We start from the raw sequence: 14,582 nt of genomic DNA on the forward strand, positions 1-14,582 counted from the left end.
TCAGACGGTAAAGAACCCGCCTGCAATGTGGGAGGCCTGGGTTCAATTCCTGGGTTGGGAAGATGCCCTGGAGAAGGGAACAGCTACCCACTCCAGTATTCTGGCCTGGAGAATCCCATGGACAGAGGAGCCTGGTGGACTGCAGCACACCAGTCTCCCCTGTCCTTCATTATCTCCCAGAGTTTGCTCAGATTCATGTCCATTAAGTTGGTGACACTATCTCATCCTCTGCTGCCCCCTTTTCCTTTTGCCTTCAATCTTTCCCAGCCTCGGGGTCTTTTCCAATGAGTCAGTTCTTCTCATCAGGTGGCCAAAGTATTAGAGCTTCAGTATCAGCATCAGTCCTTCCAAAGAATGTTCAGGGTTATTCAGAATCATAGTTAGCTATGATTATAGGTAAATCTGAACTTTCTGGGTCATTTCTGGAACGCCCTTCTACTCTCAGTCCACAGTTTCAGACTACTGCCGCTAGTCATCTTTAAAAAACAGAGCACAACAAACCTCACTACTTCCAGCTCAAAACCCAAAGATTCTGTACTATATAAAATACAAAAGGTAAACTTAAACTTCTGTATTTTGTTACCTGCCTGTCTTTCCAGCCTATCTCACAGCATATTCCCACTGTGTTCTGGAAGCCAGACACAGCGGCCTGCCATCTTACCTTGAACATGCTCTGAAATGTCTCACCCCTATGTCTTTGCTCAACATGTCTTTCTTTTAGGAATTCACTCTCTTCTCTCCTTGAGTATCTCTGAGTCATGAGAAAGTGATTTTCACAGTATATTTGATAAAGGCTCTTCTACATGTAACTTAGCTTAACATACAGATTAAGCCTGGGAGAGAATAAACTGATCACATTTGTGGGAGTAGTCTGCTCCACATGACAGATGACTAAATTAGCAATTGGGAACACACTTTGGCCTTGTGGGCATTTTATTTAGATAGAGCAAGTTGTTATTTTCTCAATACTAACAGTATTGTTGTAACAGGATATCTCTTCTTAAAAGAACAACACTGGAAAACTGCTTTTCTGGTCCAGAAACTTGAATCTAATCCAGTATCAAAATAAACTGGCCCTATCCCTGTGATTCCTAGTTGCAAATATGGTGAGATACTTCCAGAAAATTTAAAATCATAGAAGTAAGATAATCTATTCAAAGATAAACACACAAAGGGTAAAAACATGTAATGGGTATTGAGTGATAGAGTGAAGTAAATTAGTGGGATCAGTTTAATCCAACAAGTGAATTCAATTCAATTAACATTTACCCTATAGACAGACACTTCAGGGGATATGAAGTTAAAAGCTCAACCATCATGTGGTTTACAGTGACACAATGGAATAATATAAGTGACCAGGTAATTATAAGAACTATAAGACCAGGTAATTATCTCATCTTGGTCCTGAAATACTTGTATTATTAATAAGACTAGAGGTAAGGGAAATATACAAAGCACGAAAACGAAATCCTAGACTACAGGATGCTAAAGAGCTCTTTCATTATTAAAGGAAGATCAGAAACGAATCTGGATTTTTAAAAACACTCTCTCCACAGGTATACCTAGTTGTGTTTAAATATCATCAAAGATTGACTTTTAGAAAGCCTTTAGCATATTATGATTCATCTTTTCTATGGTCTCCTTTCTGCAGAAAAACATATTTAAGTATGTTTTCTATAACATCATAATCCTACTAAGACCAAAGTGGTTTATTTAGAGATACAGGAAAAAAAAAAAAAAACCCAGGAAATAATGCTCATTCAGCTAATCAGTAATATGATGTTGGACTAAAACAAGTAGCATATTAGTTGGCAGCAAGAGGAAAGGATTCTCAGATTTCAAAGCAACACTGACATGGTAAGATTCAAGCAGAAGGGAGCAGGTGGTGTGGTAGAAGTCATTAATTATAAGGTACCCAGGCTTAACAAAAGATTGTAAACTATTTCTATTGTAGAGAGTTTCTTAAAAAGTCATTTTATAAATAAGTTAAAGTCAAACAGCCATCACAAAAGAAATGAGTGCTCAAAAAAAAGTTTCTCAAAGAAATAGTCTTTGAAAGACACTATGAAACTAGTGTTGGAGTATTACTAGAATAAAACATGCTGATAAGCACCCACCTTAACCATAAAACCATGAATTCTTTTAGAAAATCATCTAATTGAGGTTAATTTTATTGAAGGGTTATGATGGGCCTGCCACCTTATGTATTTGTTGATATAATTCTCACAGTGTTCTTTGTTCTCTACTCATCTGTGTACTTGAATAGATGCATGAATGTGATATACACAAACTGATATGTAAATCTTGTGTACAGACTTCAGTCTGCAACAAAAGCAGCTTCTTATTTTGTGCTTTCATTTTATCTTAGTCTGTAAGATGGAAGACTGTGATATTCATTCTCTTTTCCCACTCAGAGAAAACTTCCATAACAGGATGAGTTACTAAAAATTTAATACAGCAGGATACAAAAATCTGCTATAGTTTTGTTTTTTTTTTTTACTGCTTAACCACATGCGTCCTAGTTCAGAACTATTCAGTGCTTACTGAGGCCGTTAGGCTCCATTTGTGTGAAAAGAGTATGGAAAAGAAAATCTGAGTGTGAATGAGGGAGGTGAAGAAAAGAAAAAGATAATTTTGGGGGGTATCTAACATTGGGAAAGGTGGATAGGTACCTGGGTTCTCTGACGTTGTGTGCAGCACCTGGGGTGACAGGATTTGGAAGGGAGTGATGATATATTTGTATGGAGGCAAGCGTGAGAGAGGGAGCGAGGCCCCTGCTTAGCCTGAGTGAGGGGCGCAGCCTGGAATGAGGGGAGCAGCTGCCAGTGGGTTTCTTGCTGTATCAGAGACTACAGATACCACACTGGCCAAACCAGCAGGGCAAGCGAGCGGGACTCACTTCAGAAGGAATTGGAGGGCATTACTCAGATAACCAACAGAGCAGTAATCTCAGACTGGAAAACTCTTCTTGGAGAGACAAGTGGGAAAGGAACAGAGTCCCAAAGAATGGCTAACAGTGGACATCGCACAGACCCTGATGGGGAAGGGCTTCAAGTCAGAAATGTCTCTGAAAAATACTGAGGGTTTGACATCTTTTGTACTCTAGTGTTATCAAACAAGTTAAACCTCTAAAAGAATTTCACAAAATATAGGTGCTTAGTATTTGTAAAAGTGATTTTAATAGATTTAAAATAAATTTTAATAAATTAAGAATACCAGAATAAATAGTGAACAAATACCTTAGGTTTTTTGTGATTTCAAATCTACTGGCCATTTTCCATCAAGATGATCAAGAGAACTCTGAAATGCACTTTTAATAGCATCATTTATTGGGGTTTCTTTTCTGCCAGTCTACAATGGACAGGGACAGTGTTTACAAAGTTTTCTTTTGAAGCTTAAGTGATAAACAGCTTTAATACAAAAGGCCAACTCAGCAAAATATATGATTTTCTAACCAAAGGTAAAGTTAAAAGTTATCTTTTGAAAAAGGCAGAAAGTCTAGATCTAATAATGCCATGGCTAAATTATTTTGAAAATATAATACACTTTAGAAAGCATGTGTAAAATAATTTTATTAAAGGGTAAGCTGATGAATGATGAAAATATTCAGTGGCAAGCTGCTATTATCAATGATGACTACAAATAGTTAATTGCTGGGTAACAGATTGGGACCTCTCATTGGAGACTCCAGCTGTTATCAAGCTAATTACATTAAAAAGCTTTTAAAAATGAAAACCATGTTCTTACCAATAAAACAGATCAATCTAGGCAGTTTTAGGTAGGTGAAGATGTAGCAACAAAAATCTCTCACCATTATCTCCAATGTACTTAGGGTTCGTTTCCTTTGGTTCTGTTGTTAAGACATGGGGAAGATAATCATTTTGACAGGTTTAAAGTCATCTTGCTAGACAAGTAACAGGAAGATATTAAATGACTGCAGAATAGTATGATACCTTAATACAGACAAACTGATAAAAGGAAGCAGAAAACAGGATGATATTTATAGTCTCTAAATATCCCCTAGATGCCAATAGCAAAATAATCTGCATAACTACAGTGAATCCTGGAGACATGAAGGATGGCTAAACCAGACATACAGTAAAAGGTAGAGAAATGGAGTCCCCCATGGACAGTGGAATGCTGGATCCCACTTATACCAGTTTGTGAGAGCCAGCTGCCAAAGTTTTAGGAACTGTGTGAGCTGGCTGTTAAACACATCCGGCATAAAAATTTAAATTATATAAACGAATTTTTCAGTTAAGTCGCTCAGTCGTGTCCAACTCTTTGCAACCCCATGGACTGCAGCACGCCAGGCTTCCCTGTCCATCACCAACTCCCAGAGCTTACTCAAACTCATGTCCACTGAGTTGGTGATGCCCTCCAACCATCTCATCCTCTGTCGTCCCCTTCTCCTCCTGCCTCCAGTCTTTCCCAGCATCAGGGTCGTTTCAAATGAGTCAGTTCTTCGCCATCAAGTGACCAAAGTATTGGAGTTTCAGCTTTAGCATAAGTCCTTCCAATGAATATTCAGGACTTATTTCCTTTAGGATGGACTGGTTTGATCTCCTCCCTATCCAAGGGACTCTCAAGAGTCTTCTCCAACACCACAGTTCAAAAGCATCAATTCTTCAGTGCTCATCCTTCTTTATGGTCCAACTCTCATATCCATACACGACTACTAGAAAAACCACAGCTTTGACTAGACAGACCTTTGTTGGCAAAGTAATGTCTCTGCTTTTTACTATGCTGTCTAGGTTGGTCATAGCTTTTCTTCCAAGGAGTAAGCGTCTTTTAATTTCATGGCTGAAGTCACCATCTGCAGTGATTTTGGAGCCCAAAAAATAAAGTCTGACACTGTTTCCACTGTTTCCCCATCTATTTGCCATGAAGTGATGGGACCAGATGCCATGATCTTCGTTTTCTGAATGTTGAGCTTTAAGCCAACTTTTTCACTCCCCTCTTTCATTTTTATCAAGAAGCTCTTCAGTTCTTTGCTTTCTGCCATAAGGGTGGTGTCATCTGCATATCTGAGGTTATTGATATTTCTCCTGGCAATCTTGATTCCATCTTGTGTTTCTTCCAGTCCAGCGTTTCTCATGATGTACTCTGCACAGAAGTTAAATAAGCAGGGTGACAATATACAGCCTTGATGTATTCCTTTCCCCATTTGGAACCAGTCTGTTGTTCCATGTCCAGTTCTAACTGTTGCTTCTTGACCTGCATACAGATATCTCAAGAGGCAGATCAGGTGGTCTGGTATTCCCATCTCTTTCAGAATTTTCAACAGTTTGTTGTGATCCACACAGTCAAAGGCTTTGGCATAGTCAAGAAAGCAGAAATAGATGTTTTTCTGGAACACTCTCGCTTTTTCGATGATCCAATGGATGTTGGCAATTTGATCTCTGGATCCTCTGCCTTTCCTAAAACCAGCCTGAACATCTGGAAGTTCATGGTTCATGTATTGTTGAAGGCTGGCTTAGAGAATTTTGAGCATTACTTTACTAGCGTGTGAGATGAGTGCAATTGTGCAGTAGTTTGAGCATTCTTTGGCATTGCCTTTCTTTGGGATTGGAATGAAAACTGACCTTTTCCAGTCCTGTGGCCACTGCTGAGTTTTCCAAATTTGCTGGCATATTGAGTGCAGCACTTTCACAGCATCATCTTTTAGGATTTGAAATAGCTCTACTGGAATTCCATCACCTCCACTAGCTTTGTTCATAGTGATGCTTCCTAAGGCCCACTTGACTTCACATTCCAGGATGTCTGGCTCTAGGTGAATGATTACACCATCATGATTATCTGGGTCATGAAGATCTTTTTTGTATAGTTCTGTGTATTCCTGCCACCTCTTCTTAATATCTTCTGCTTCTGTTAGGCCCATACCATTTCTCTTCCAACAACACAAGAAAAGACTCTACAAATGGACATCACCAGATGGTCAATACCGAAATCAGATTGATTATATTCTTCACTGCCAAAAATGGAGATGCTCTATACAGTCAGCAAAAAACAAGACGGGGAGCTGACTGTGGCTCAGATCATGAATTCCTTATTGCCAAATTCAGACTTAAAGAAAATAGGGAAAACCACTAGACCATTCAGGTATGATCTAAATCAAATCCCTTATGATTATACAGTGGAGGTGACAAATAGATTCAAGGGGTTAGATCGGATAGACAGGGTGCCTGAAGAACTATGGACAGAGGTTTGTGACAGTGTACAGCAGGCAGGGATCAAGACCATCCCCAAGAAAAAGAAATGCAAAAAGGCAAAATGGTTGTCTGAGGAGGGCTTACAAATAACTGTGAAAAGAAGAGATGTGAAAGGCAAAGGAGAAAAGGAAAGATATACCCATTTGAATGCAGAGTTCCAAAGAATAGCAAGGAGAGATAAGAAAGCCTTCCTTGAAAAAAAAAAAAAAAGAAAGCCTTCCTTGGTGATCAACGCAAACAAATAATTAAATTATACTAAAAAGGTAATAGTCAAGATTCATTGCTTCCTAATTATTTTACTACATTTTATTATGTATGCCCTTGAGGATATACACATCAAGTTTATCTACATGATGGGAGTATTACAAAATGGTAACATCACCACTGCATATCTCTTCCAACTCCACTTTCAGTGACTTCTTGTTGACAATTACAAATCAGCCATGATGGGAGTAGATTACCACTTAATTTGGCAAACATTAAAATAGAGGCTTCTTTATTCTCTCCAAAGAGTCGATTAAAAAAAAAATTTATCAACCTACCACTCCCATAGAGAATACTCCCGTGAGGTAGTCTAAAAAATTTTTATGAAGATGGCTATTTTAAAATGAGTAACAATATAAAATAATTTTAAAATGACTTTCTGAAATATCATTGATGACATATAGGGACTGTTATCTTAAATGGTACTAAAATATAAATTAGATAAACTCTGGAATACTTCCTTAACATAAAAAGTGCATTGTATTTCATAAAGAAAATATGCCATCCCTCTTGAACTGAGTGCTATGACTCTGGGGGTTTAGTTTTGGTTTGGAGTCATTATAAACAGAAATGAAGAGGATTTGGCATAATGGTAGAATAAGAAAACACCAAGTCATTGTTGAATACTTTTCAGGCCCATGCTCACAGCAGCCATCAACCTTTTACAATACAAACATTCTGGAAGTTGTTTCCCTGATAAAGATATATATGTCCTTCTTTATCAATTAAATGACTTTCTCTTTTTTACATTCACCCACCTATTATCTCTATTCAAGTATCTCTTTTCTCAAAATAACCTGATTTTATTTCTGTTGTTTTTTACTCATTTTTCTGCACTCACCATAACTCTTTGAAAACATTAAATTTCTGTGTATAATGGAAGAATGTGAAACTGAGGAGGGCAGCGCAGCCATGTTTCTTACAACTTTCGGGTTTATCTGAGGAGTCTTGCCTTATGCGATGAGGAAGAGGCTAGATGGATGGGGCTCTAGCCTCCCTCATTTTGACATTAACCAGAGAAGCTCTCAGCCTTTTGTATCTGTCTTTCATATATTGGGGTTCTGTTTAAAATGTCATCAGGAAGGAAAGAGGGAAGGGAAGAAAGGATGGAGGAAGGAAGGAAAGATGCAAGGAAGAAAGAAAACGAGTGTGTTAGAGAGCTTAGGTATGCACATATGTTTGTGTGTGGGTACACGCGTGCACATGTACCATCTGTAATTATGACAGGTGTGTTTGGGTGTATTTTGGATACAATAGCAATAGGCAGATTGGGTTTATTCATGGTTAAAACATCAGTGCATTTTTAACTGAATTATAGGCATTATATTGTATATATACACACACACAAAGATCTAGTTAATTTAAATTGCTAGCATTTGAATTTTTTAAAATTAAAATTTAAAGTTAGGCTATGTAGATAATCTAGGTTTTAAGGAAACAATTCTCTAAGTTTCAAATCTTCACACGGTTACATTATATGTGTTTTTAAAATAATACCAAGTGTTGTATATTATTTATATAACAAGGGCAACACTATCTCTCAAGACAAATAGAAACACAGAATACTGGACAGAGATAAATAAAATGAGAAATCCCCAAGAAAACAAACTTTAAACAATAAAACACAACGCTAGATGGAATACTGTCTTTTCCAAGAATACAGCCAAATACCTTTTGAATTAAATAGTCTTTCAAGTTTGAAAAGGGAAAATAAATAAATGCATTGATTTAAATGACTAGAAATGCATTTACTTTAAAGACCTTTCTTTCCCCCCCTAGAGCAAGTAAATCAATCAAATAGTAAAGACGAAAGTACAATAATGACTTTAAGACAAGGGTTCAAGGAAGATGAAATAGTGGCTACATAGAAGATGGGTGTTCCACAGACTTTGTTTTGAGGTCTTCCATCCTAGTACTAACCAGGTCCCATCTAGCTTAGCTTATGAAATCTGACAAGGTACAGCCCATGGCAATAAGGATGGAGGATAGTGATTTTATTTCTTATTTTATTCATTGCAGCCCCAGGGAGAGAGATAACGAGAACAGGAATGAAATGCAGGTCTCCTACATAAAACACTGCAGAACATTACCACTAGGTCACCAGGGGGATGAAGAAGAAACTATTTTAGAAGAGTTTATTTGTTATAGTATTTATGGTGGGAAATTATTTTGCCTCATTAAAACCTCACTTTTTAAAATCATATACACAAATGATTGTTTTCACATAAAAAATGTCTGAAATCTACTATTAGACTTAAAAATATTTAACTACACTGTTTCAGAAATGTTAAAAAAATAACTATCACCAACTTACGTCAGGCAATTATAATCAGAAGTAACTACATTTATTTTTTCATCCAATATTTCAGCATGCATGCTCAGTATCTTCAATCATGTCAGACTCTTTATGACCCCACAGATGCTGGCCCACCAGGCTCTTCTGTCCATGGGATTCTCCAGGCAAGAATATTGGAGTGGGTTGCCATTTCCTCCTCCAGAGGATCTTCCTGACCCAGGGATTGAACCCACATCTCCTGCATTGAAGGCAGATTCTTTATTCACTAAGCCACTTGGGACATCTGCTATTGGACTTAAAAATATTTAACTACATTGTTAAAGAAATTTTTAAAAAATGACTATGACAAAGTTATGTCAGACAATTATAATCAGAAATAACTTTTCCATTTCACTTTTCATCCAATATTCCTACTCTGAATATTTGTCATCTTTCACTTATTGCTTCAAAGTGCTTCGGCACTGCCACTAATGAAAGCTATGGCAAATTCTGGGAGAAATTACCTGGGTTTAACCCCTTCAAGAGCTTACAAAGGTTAAGGAATTCCATAGATGGATTAATGCCTATTTACTTACACTGGTTGAGCCATCTAAAATTCCTGATAACGAATGTTTTTTCCTTAAAAAACAGCAATCCCATATGACTGAACTAAATATATTACAGTCTTCCTGATAATCAGACATTCCTTCCAGACGGAAAAAATATTACTAATTTAGGGTTCTTATGAGAGTTAAATGAGCAACTTGATGTACAGTAGAACATGGGGCAATATCTCACACAAGATGTAAAGGAAGATGATGATGATAAAATCCTCTCTCCATTACATGATTTAAAAGCAATATTTTATGAGCGCTTACAGACACAGTACTTAAAACTACTCTGAATATATACTGGATAAAACAAAAACGAATTAGGGAGATTATCAGAGAAGCTCTTGAACAAAGTTAATCAACTTTCTTAATACAAACAACATAGAGGCCAACTGGGACATATCTTTCTCTTCATTTGTTTTCCACTAATAAAAGGACAAAATAAAAATTTAAATGTAGACGAAAACTTTGAAAATGACAGGAAGATCCAAAAGAAGGATGGAATAAAAGGAAAACTCTTTGTTTTAGGGTTTCTCAGTTTACGAAATGTTTTAACATACATACTTTTATCTCTAAGGTAGAAAGATAATTTCACACTATTTGTATGGTGTTAAGTAACAAGAAAATGAAAATCCACATGATATAGGCAATAAACAGTGATGTTAAAACTAGAACTTAGGTCTTCAAATCTTAAGAATCCATCAGAAACTGAAATTAAAAATATAATTTGGAATAGTATAAAATATGAAATATTTAGGGATAAATTTGACCAAATATGTTCCTAAGAGAAATTAAAGAAGATGTAGATAAGAGATATATACCATGTGGGTCAAAAGACTCAATATTTTTATGATGTCAGATTCTCCCCAAATTTATCTATAAATCAATTCAACTGCAATAAAAATTCCAACAGAATCTTGTACAAATTGACAACTTGAATCTAAATTTATTATAAAGAAATGCAAATAACTAGAATAGTCAATACAATCTTGAAAAGAAGAAAACAGTTGGAGGATTTCTACTATCTGATTTCAAGGCTTATTACATAGCTTATTATCAATACAAATTGTACTGGTGTAAATATAGATATACAGAATGGCTAAAATCGATCTGTATATCTAACACCAAAGGTTGGCCAAAATGTGGAGCAACTGCAGGGCTCACACACTAGTAGTGGAATGTAAAACTTACCACCACTCTGGAACTCAGTTTGGCAACTTCATTTTACTACATGGCATTTACCCAAGCGAAAGGAAGGCATAATTCCACACAAACATGTATACAAATCTTCATAGAAAACTTAGTTATAATGGCCAGAAACAAATGAAATTTCCATACACTAATACATTTTAAAAACTGTAGTGTACCCGTACACTAGACTGTTACTCAGCACTAAAAAGAGAAAACTGTAGGAACATGAATATGGATAAATCTCAAATAGAGTATGCACTATATGTTCCTATAGAAATAATACGTTAGATCATGCGAACTAACCCACTATGCATCATTCAGTTCAGTTCAGTCGTTGTCGCTCAGGCATCTCCAACTCTTTGCGACCCCATGGACTGCAGCAAGCTAGTCTTCCCTGTCCTGGATTATTATTCAATATAATGGATTATTATTCAGTGATAAAAATAAAAACTACAGATACACTCAAACACTTGGAGGGATTTTTAAGAGCATATTATGAATTTGGAGGGATTTTAAAGGCATATTATGAATTAAAAAAAAAAAGTCAATCTGAGCACCTAAATTAGCCTTTATGACATGTTAGATGAGATTGAATTAATAAACATAGACAGGACATTCCATCAAAAAGCAGCAGATACACATTCTTCTCACATACACATGGATCTCCACAACAGATCATATGTTAGCCCACAAAACAACTCTTAAATTTATTTAAGACTGAAATCAAATCATATTCTTTTCCTACTACATTGGTACTGACATTAGAAATCATTTACAGGAAGAAAAAAACATCACAAATGTAAGATGATTAAGCGTAAGATCATCTGAATAGATGTATTTGATAGAACTGGACAAAAACTCATTTATGGTAAAAACTCTCAACAAAGTTGTGTATAGAGGGAATGCACCAAAACACAGTAAAGGCTGTATGTGACAAGCCCAGAGCTAACGTCATCCTCAACACATGAAAAGACGCTCAACATCACTATTCAGTAAGGAAATACAAATCAAAACCACAATAAGATATCATCTCTCACTAGTTAGAACGGCTATTATAAAAAATACAAGAAATAACAAGTGTTGGCAGGGATACGAAGAAAAGGGAAAGCTTGTGCACTGTTGGTGGAAACGTACATTGGTCCAACCACTGTGGAAAACAGTATAGAGTTTCCTCCAAAAATTAAAAATAGAACTACCAGATGATATAGAAGTTCCACTTCTGGGTGTTTATCTGAAGAAAATGAAAAACACTAATCTGAAAAGATATATGCACCTCAATGTTTGTTGCAGACTATTTACAATAGCCAAGATATGGAAAGAACTTAAGTGTCCACTGATGGTTGAATGGATATAGAAAATGTGACACACACATACACAGACACACACAGGAATATTATTCAGCCATAAAAATAAGGAAATCTTGCCATTTGTGACAACATGGATGGACCTTAACAGCATTATACTAAGTAAAATAAATCATATAGAGAAAGACAAATACCAGATGGTCTCACTTTTCTAGAAGAATCTTAAAAAAACAACCCCCAAACTAATAAGCTTAAGAAAATGAGAACAGACTGATTTTTAAAAGAGGTAGGGCTGTGGCAGTGAGGAGTAGATGAAATGGATGAAAGGGTATAAATAAGTAAGTCATAGGGATGCAACAGCATAGTGATGATACTTAATAATAGTGTTCTGCATATCTGAAAGTTGCTAGGAGAGTAAATCTTAAAAGTTTACCAAAAAATTTTGTAAACATGTATGGTGATCAATGTTAACTACACTTACTGTGGTGGACATGACCCAGTGTTGGCAAGAATGTAAAGTAACTAAAGTTTTCAATCCTGCTGCTGAGCTAGAAATTGATACAGACATTAAAAAAAATATATATATATATGTAAGAATTATTTACTTGTTGACCCTGTGACTTAATACACTAGTGTACAAAGGTTTTAACTGGGTTTGCCATGAGATAGTTTACTGAGCTCTATATCTATTAATATATTTTAGTACTTTTCAGTATGTGTTTTACTCAGAGCAAAATTCAAAAAATTTACCTGTTTTGGGGATTCCCTGGTGATCCAGTGGCTCAGACTTCATGCTCCCAAAGCAGGTGGCCTAGACTGGATCCATGGTCACGGAACTAGATCCCACACGCCACGACTAAGAGTTCTCATGCCGCGACTAAAGATCCCACAAGCCGCAACTAAGACCCGACACAGACAAATAAATATATATATATTTTAAATTTACCTGTTTTTTCTGTGTTCTGTTCCTGTTTTCTAACCAGTCATCCATTTGTTCCTCAATTTCTTCTATAGAAGTTCCATGATCATAAGATTGAATATATGTACTTTCTAAAGGCGTATATACAGGAAATTCAGGTTTTGGTTTTTTTATTTTAACTTTCTTCTGTTCTAAAAAAAAGTTTAAAAGCACCAATTAAAATAATAATAAAAAGAACTAAAATTTTATTCATAGACCTTATCTTGAAAGAACATATATATTGTTCTTTCATAAAAATAGAATTACTTTACTTATATCAGTTTTAAGTTTTATTGTGCATTATCCATGGCATTGTTTTAAAATAAAACTCATAGATGTTGATGACAGATGATTTATTATATAATCCTCATATCAATTTGTGTGTATCTTTAGTTTTCAAAGTACTGTTCATGAAACACTCATGGTCATAGCCGTAGTGAAAAGAGCCTGGGCATTAGTGTTTTAATCCTACCTTTACTACCTAAGAGTTGCATAATACAGGGCAAGTAACTTAACCCTTAGAACAAGTGTCCATTTTCATTCTGTAAACGGGAGTTAAATCTAACCTCATCAAGTTGATGTGAGGAAAAATATATATACTCTACCACTCCAGTCCTCTTGCCTAGAAAATCCCATGGATGGAAGAGCCTGGTGGGCTACAGTCCATGGGGTCGCTAAGAGTCAGACACGACTGAGCGACTTCACTTTCACTTTTCACTTTCATGCATTGGAGAAGGAAATGGCAACCCACTCCAGTGTTCTTGCCTGGAGAATCCCAGGGACGGGCGAGCCTGGTGGGCTGCCGTCTATGGGGTCACACAGAGTCAGACACGACTGAAGCGACTTAGCAGCAGCAGCAGCAGCAACACATTACTTGGCAGAAAACTAGCTCTTAAGGGTATACATTCATCTTTTCAATATTTTACAAAGGCAAAATATAATTTGGCAGCATCAAGGGTAGTTATCAGCAGATGATTATCAGTTTATCAACTAGCCTCTCCATTAAATCCCTTCTTGATTAGCGTTGACACTGAGAAGCAACTCTACTCTTGGTCACTACTGTCAAACTCATCCATCCTTAGAACCATATCTTCTCCATCCTGTGTATGTGTATGTATCTGTGTTTACATGCACTATAATACCAACATAATAAAATCAATATGATGTTGGCACATGAAGAGACAAATTCCTAGAACAGATCAGAGAACATAAATATTTCAGTTCAGTGGAAGGAGGATTTAATAAATGTTGCTGGCACAAATGAATATCCATTTGAAAGAAAAGTGGACACAACCTTACAATGTATACCAAAAATAAATCACAGTTGCATAAGAGACTTAAATTTAAAAACCAAAACAATGAAAATATTGAAAAAGAAACCTAAAATACTAACTATACTATTTAAAGTAAGCAGAAATCTTAACTAAGACTGAAAACCCAGATGCTACAAAGATAAAAGACAGAATAAACAAATCAAGAGAGAACAGATTTGGGAAGATAATCTACAATGCAGAGTACAAACAGAAGATATGCATATATAGAATACATAAAGAGATCTTATAACCTGACAGGATAAGCAGCCTAATAGAAAAAAACGGCCAAAAAAAAAAAAATGTGTATTAAGAATACAGTGTTATGGGAACAGTTCTACTTTAAAAGGTTGTTACCGTACCTAAAAATCTACATGGTATTGAGTACCATATTATCCTATACTGCATCAGTACCTGTGTATATCCAAGCTTTTCAAATGGTGTCTTAAAAAAAAAC

General features: G+C 36.0%; 1 protein-coding gene across 1 annotated transcript in view; it reads right to left on the reverse strand.

The window, feature by feature from the left end:
• Positions 1–14,582, reverse strand: part of DNAJC1 (DnaJ heat shock protein family (Hsp40) member C1) — a 182,875-nt gene that overhangs the window by 69,114 nt on the left and 99,179 nt on the right. The window contains exon 8 of the mRNA XM_070380991.1: positions 12,804–12,967. Within this exon, the coding sequence (XP_070237092.1) occupies positions 12,804–12,967 (164 nt within the window). The remainder of the gene's footprint in view (positions 1–12,803; positions 12,968–14,582) is intronic.

The sequence above is a fragment of the Bos mutus genome, chromosome 13, assembly GCF_027580195.1.
Source record: "Bos mutus isolate GX-2022 chromosome 13, NWIPB_WYAK_1.1, whole genome shotgun sequence".
Classification (NCBI taxonomy): Eukaryota; Metazoa; Chordata; class Mammalia; order Artiodactyla; family Bovidae; genus Bos; species Bos mutus.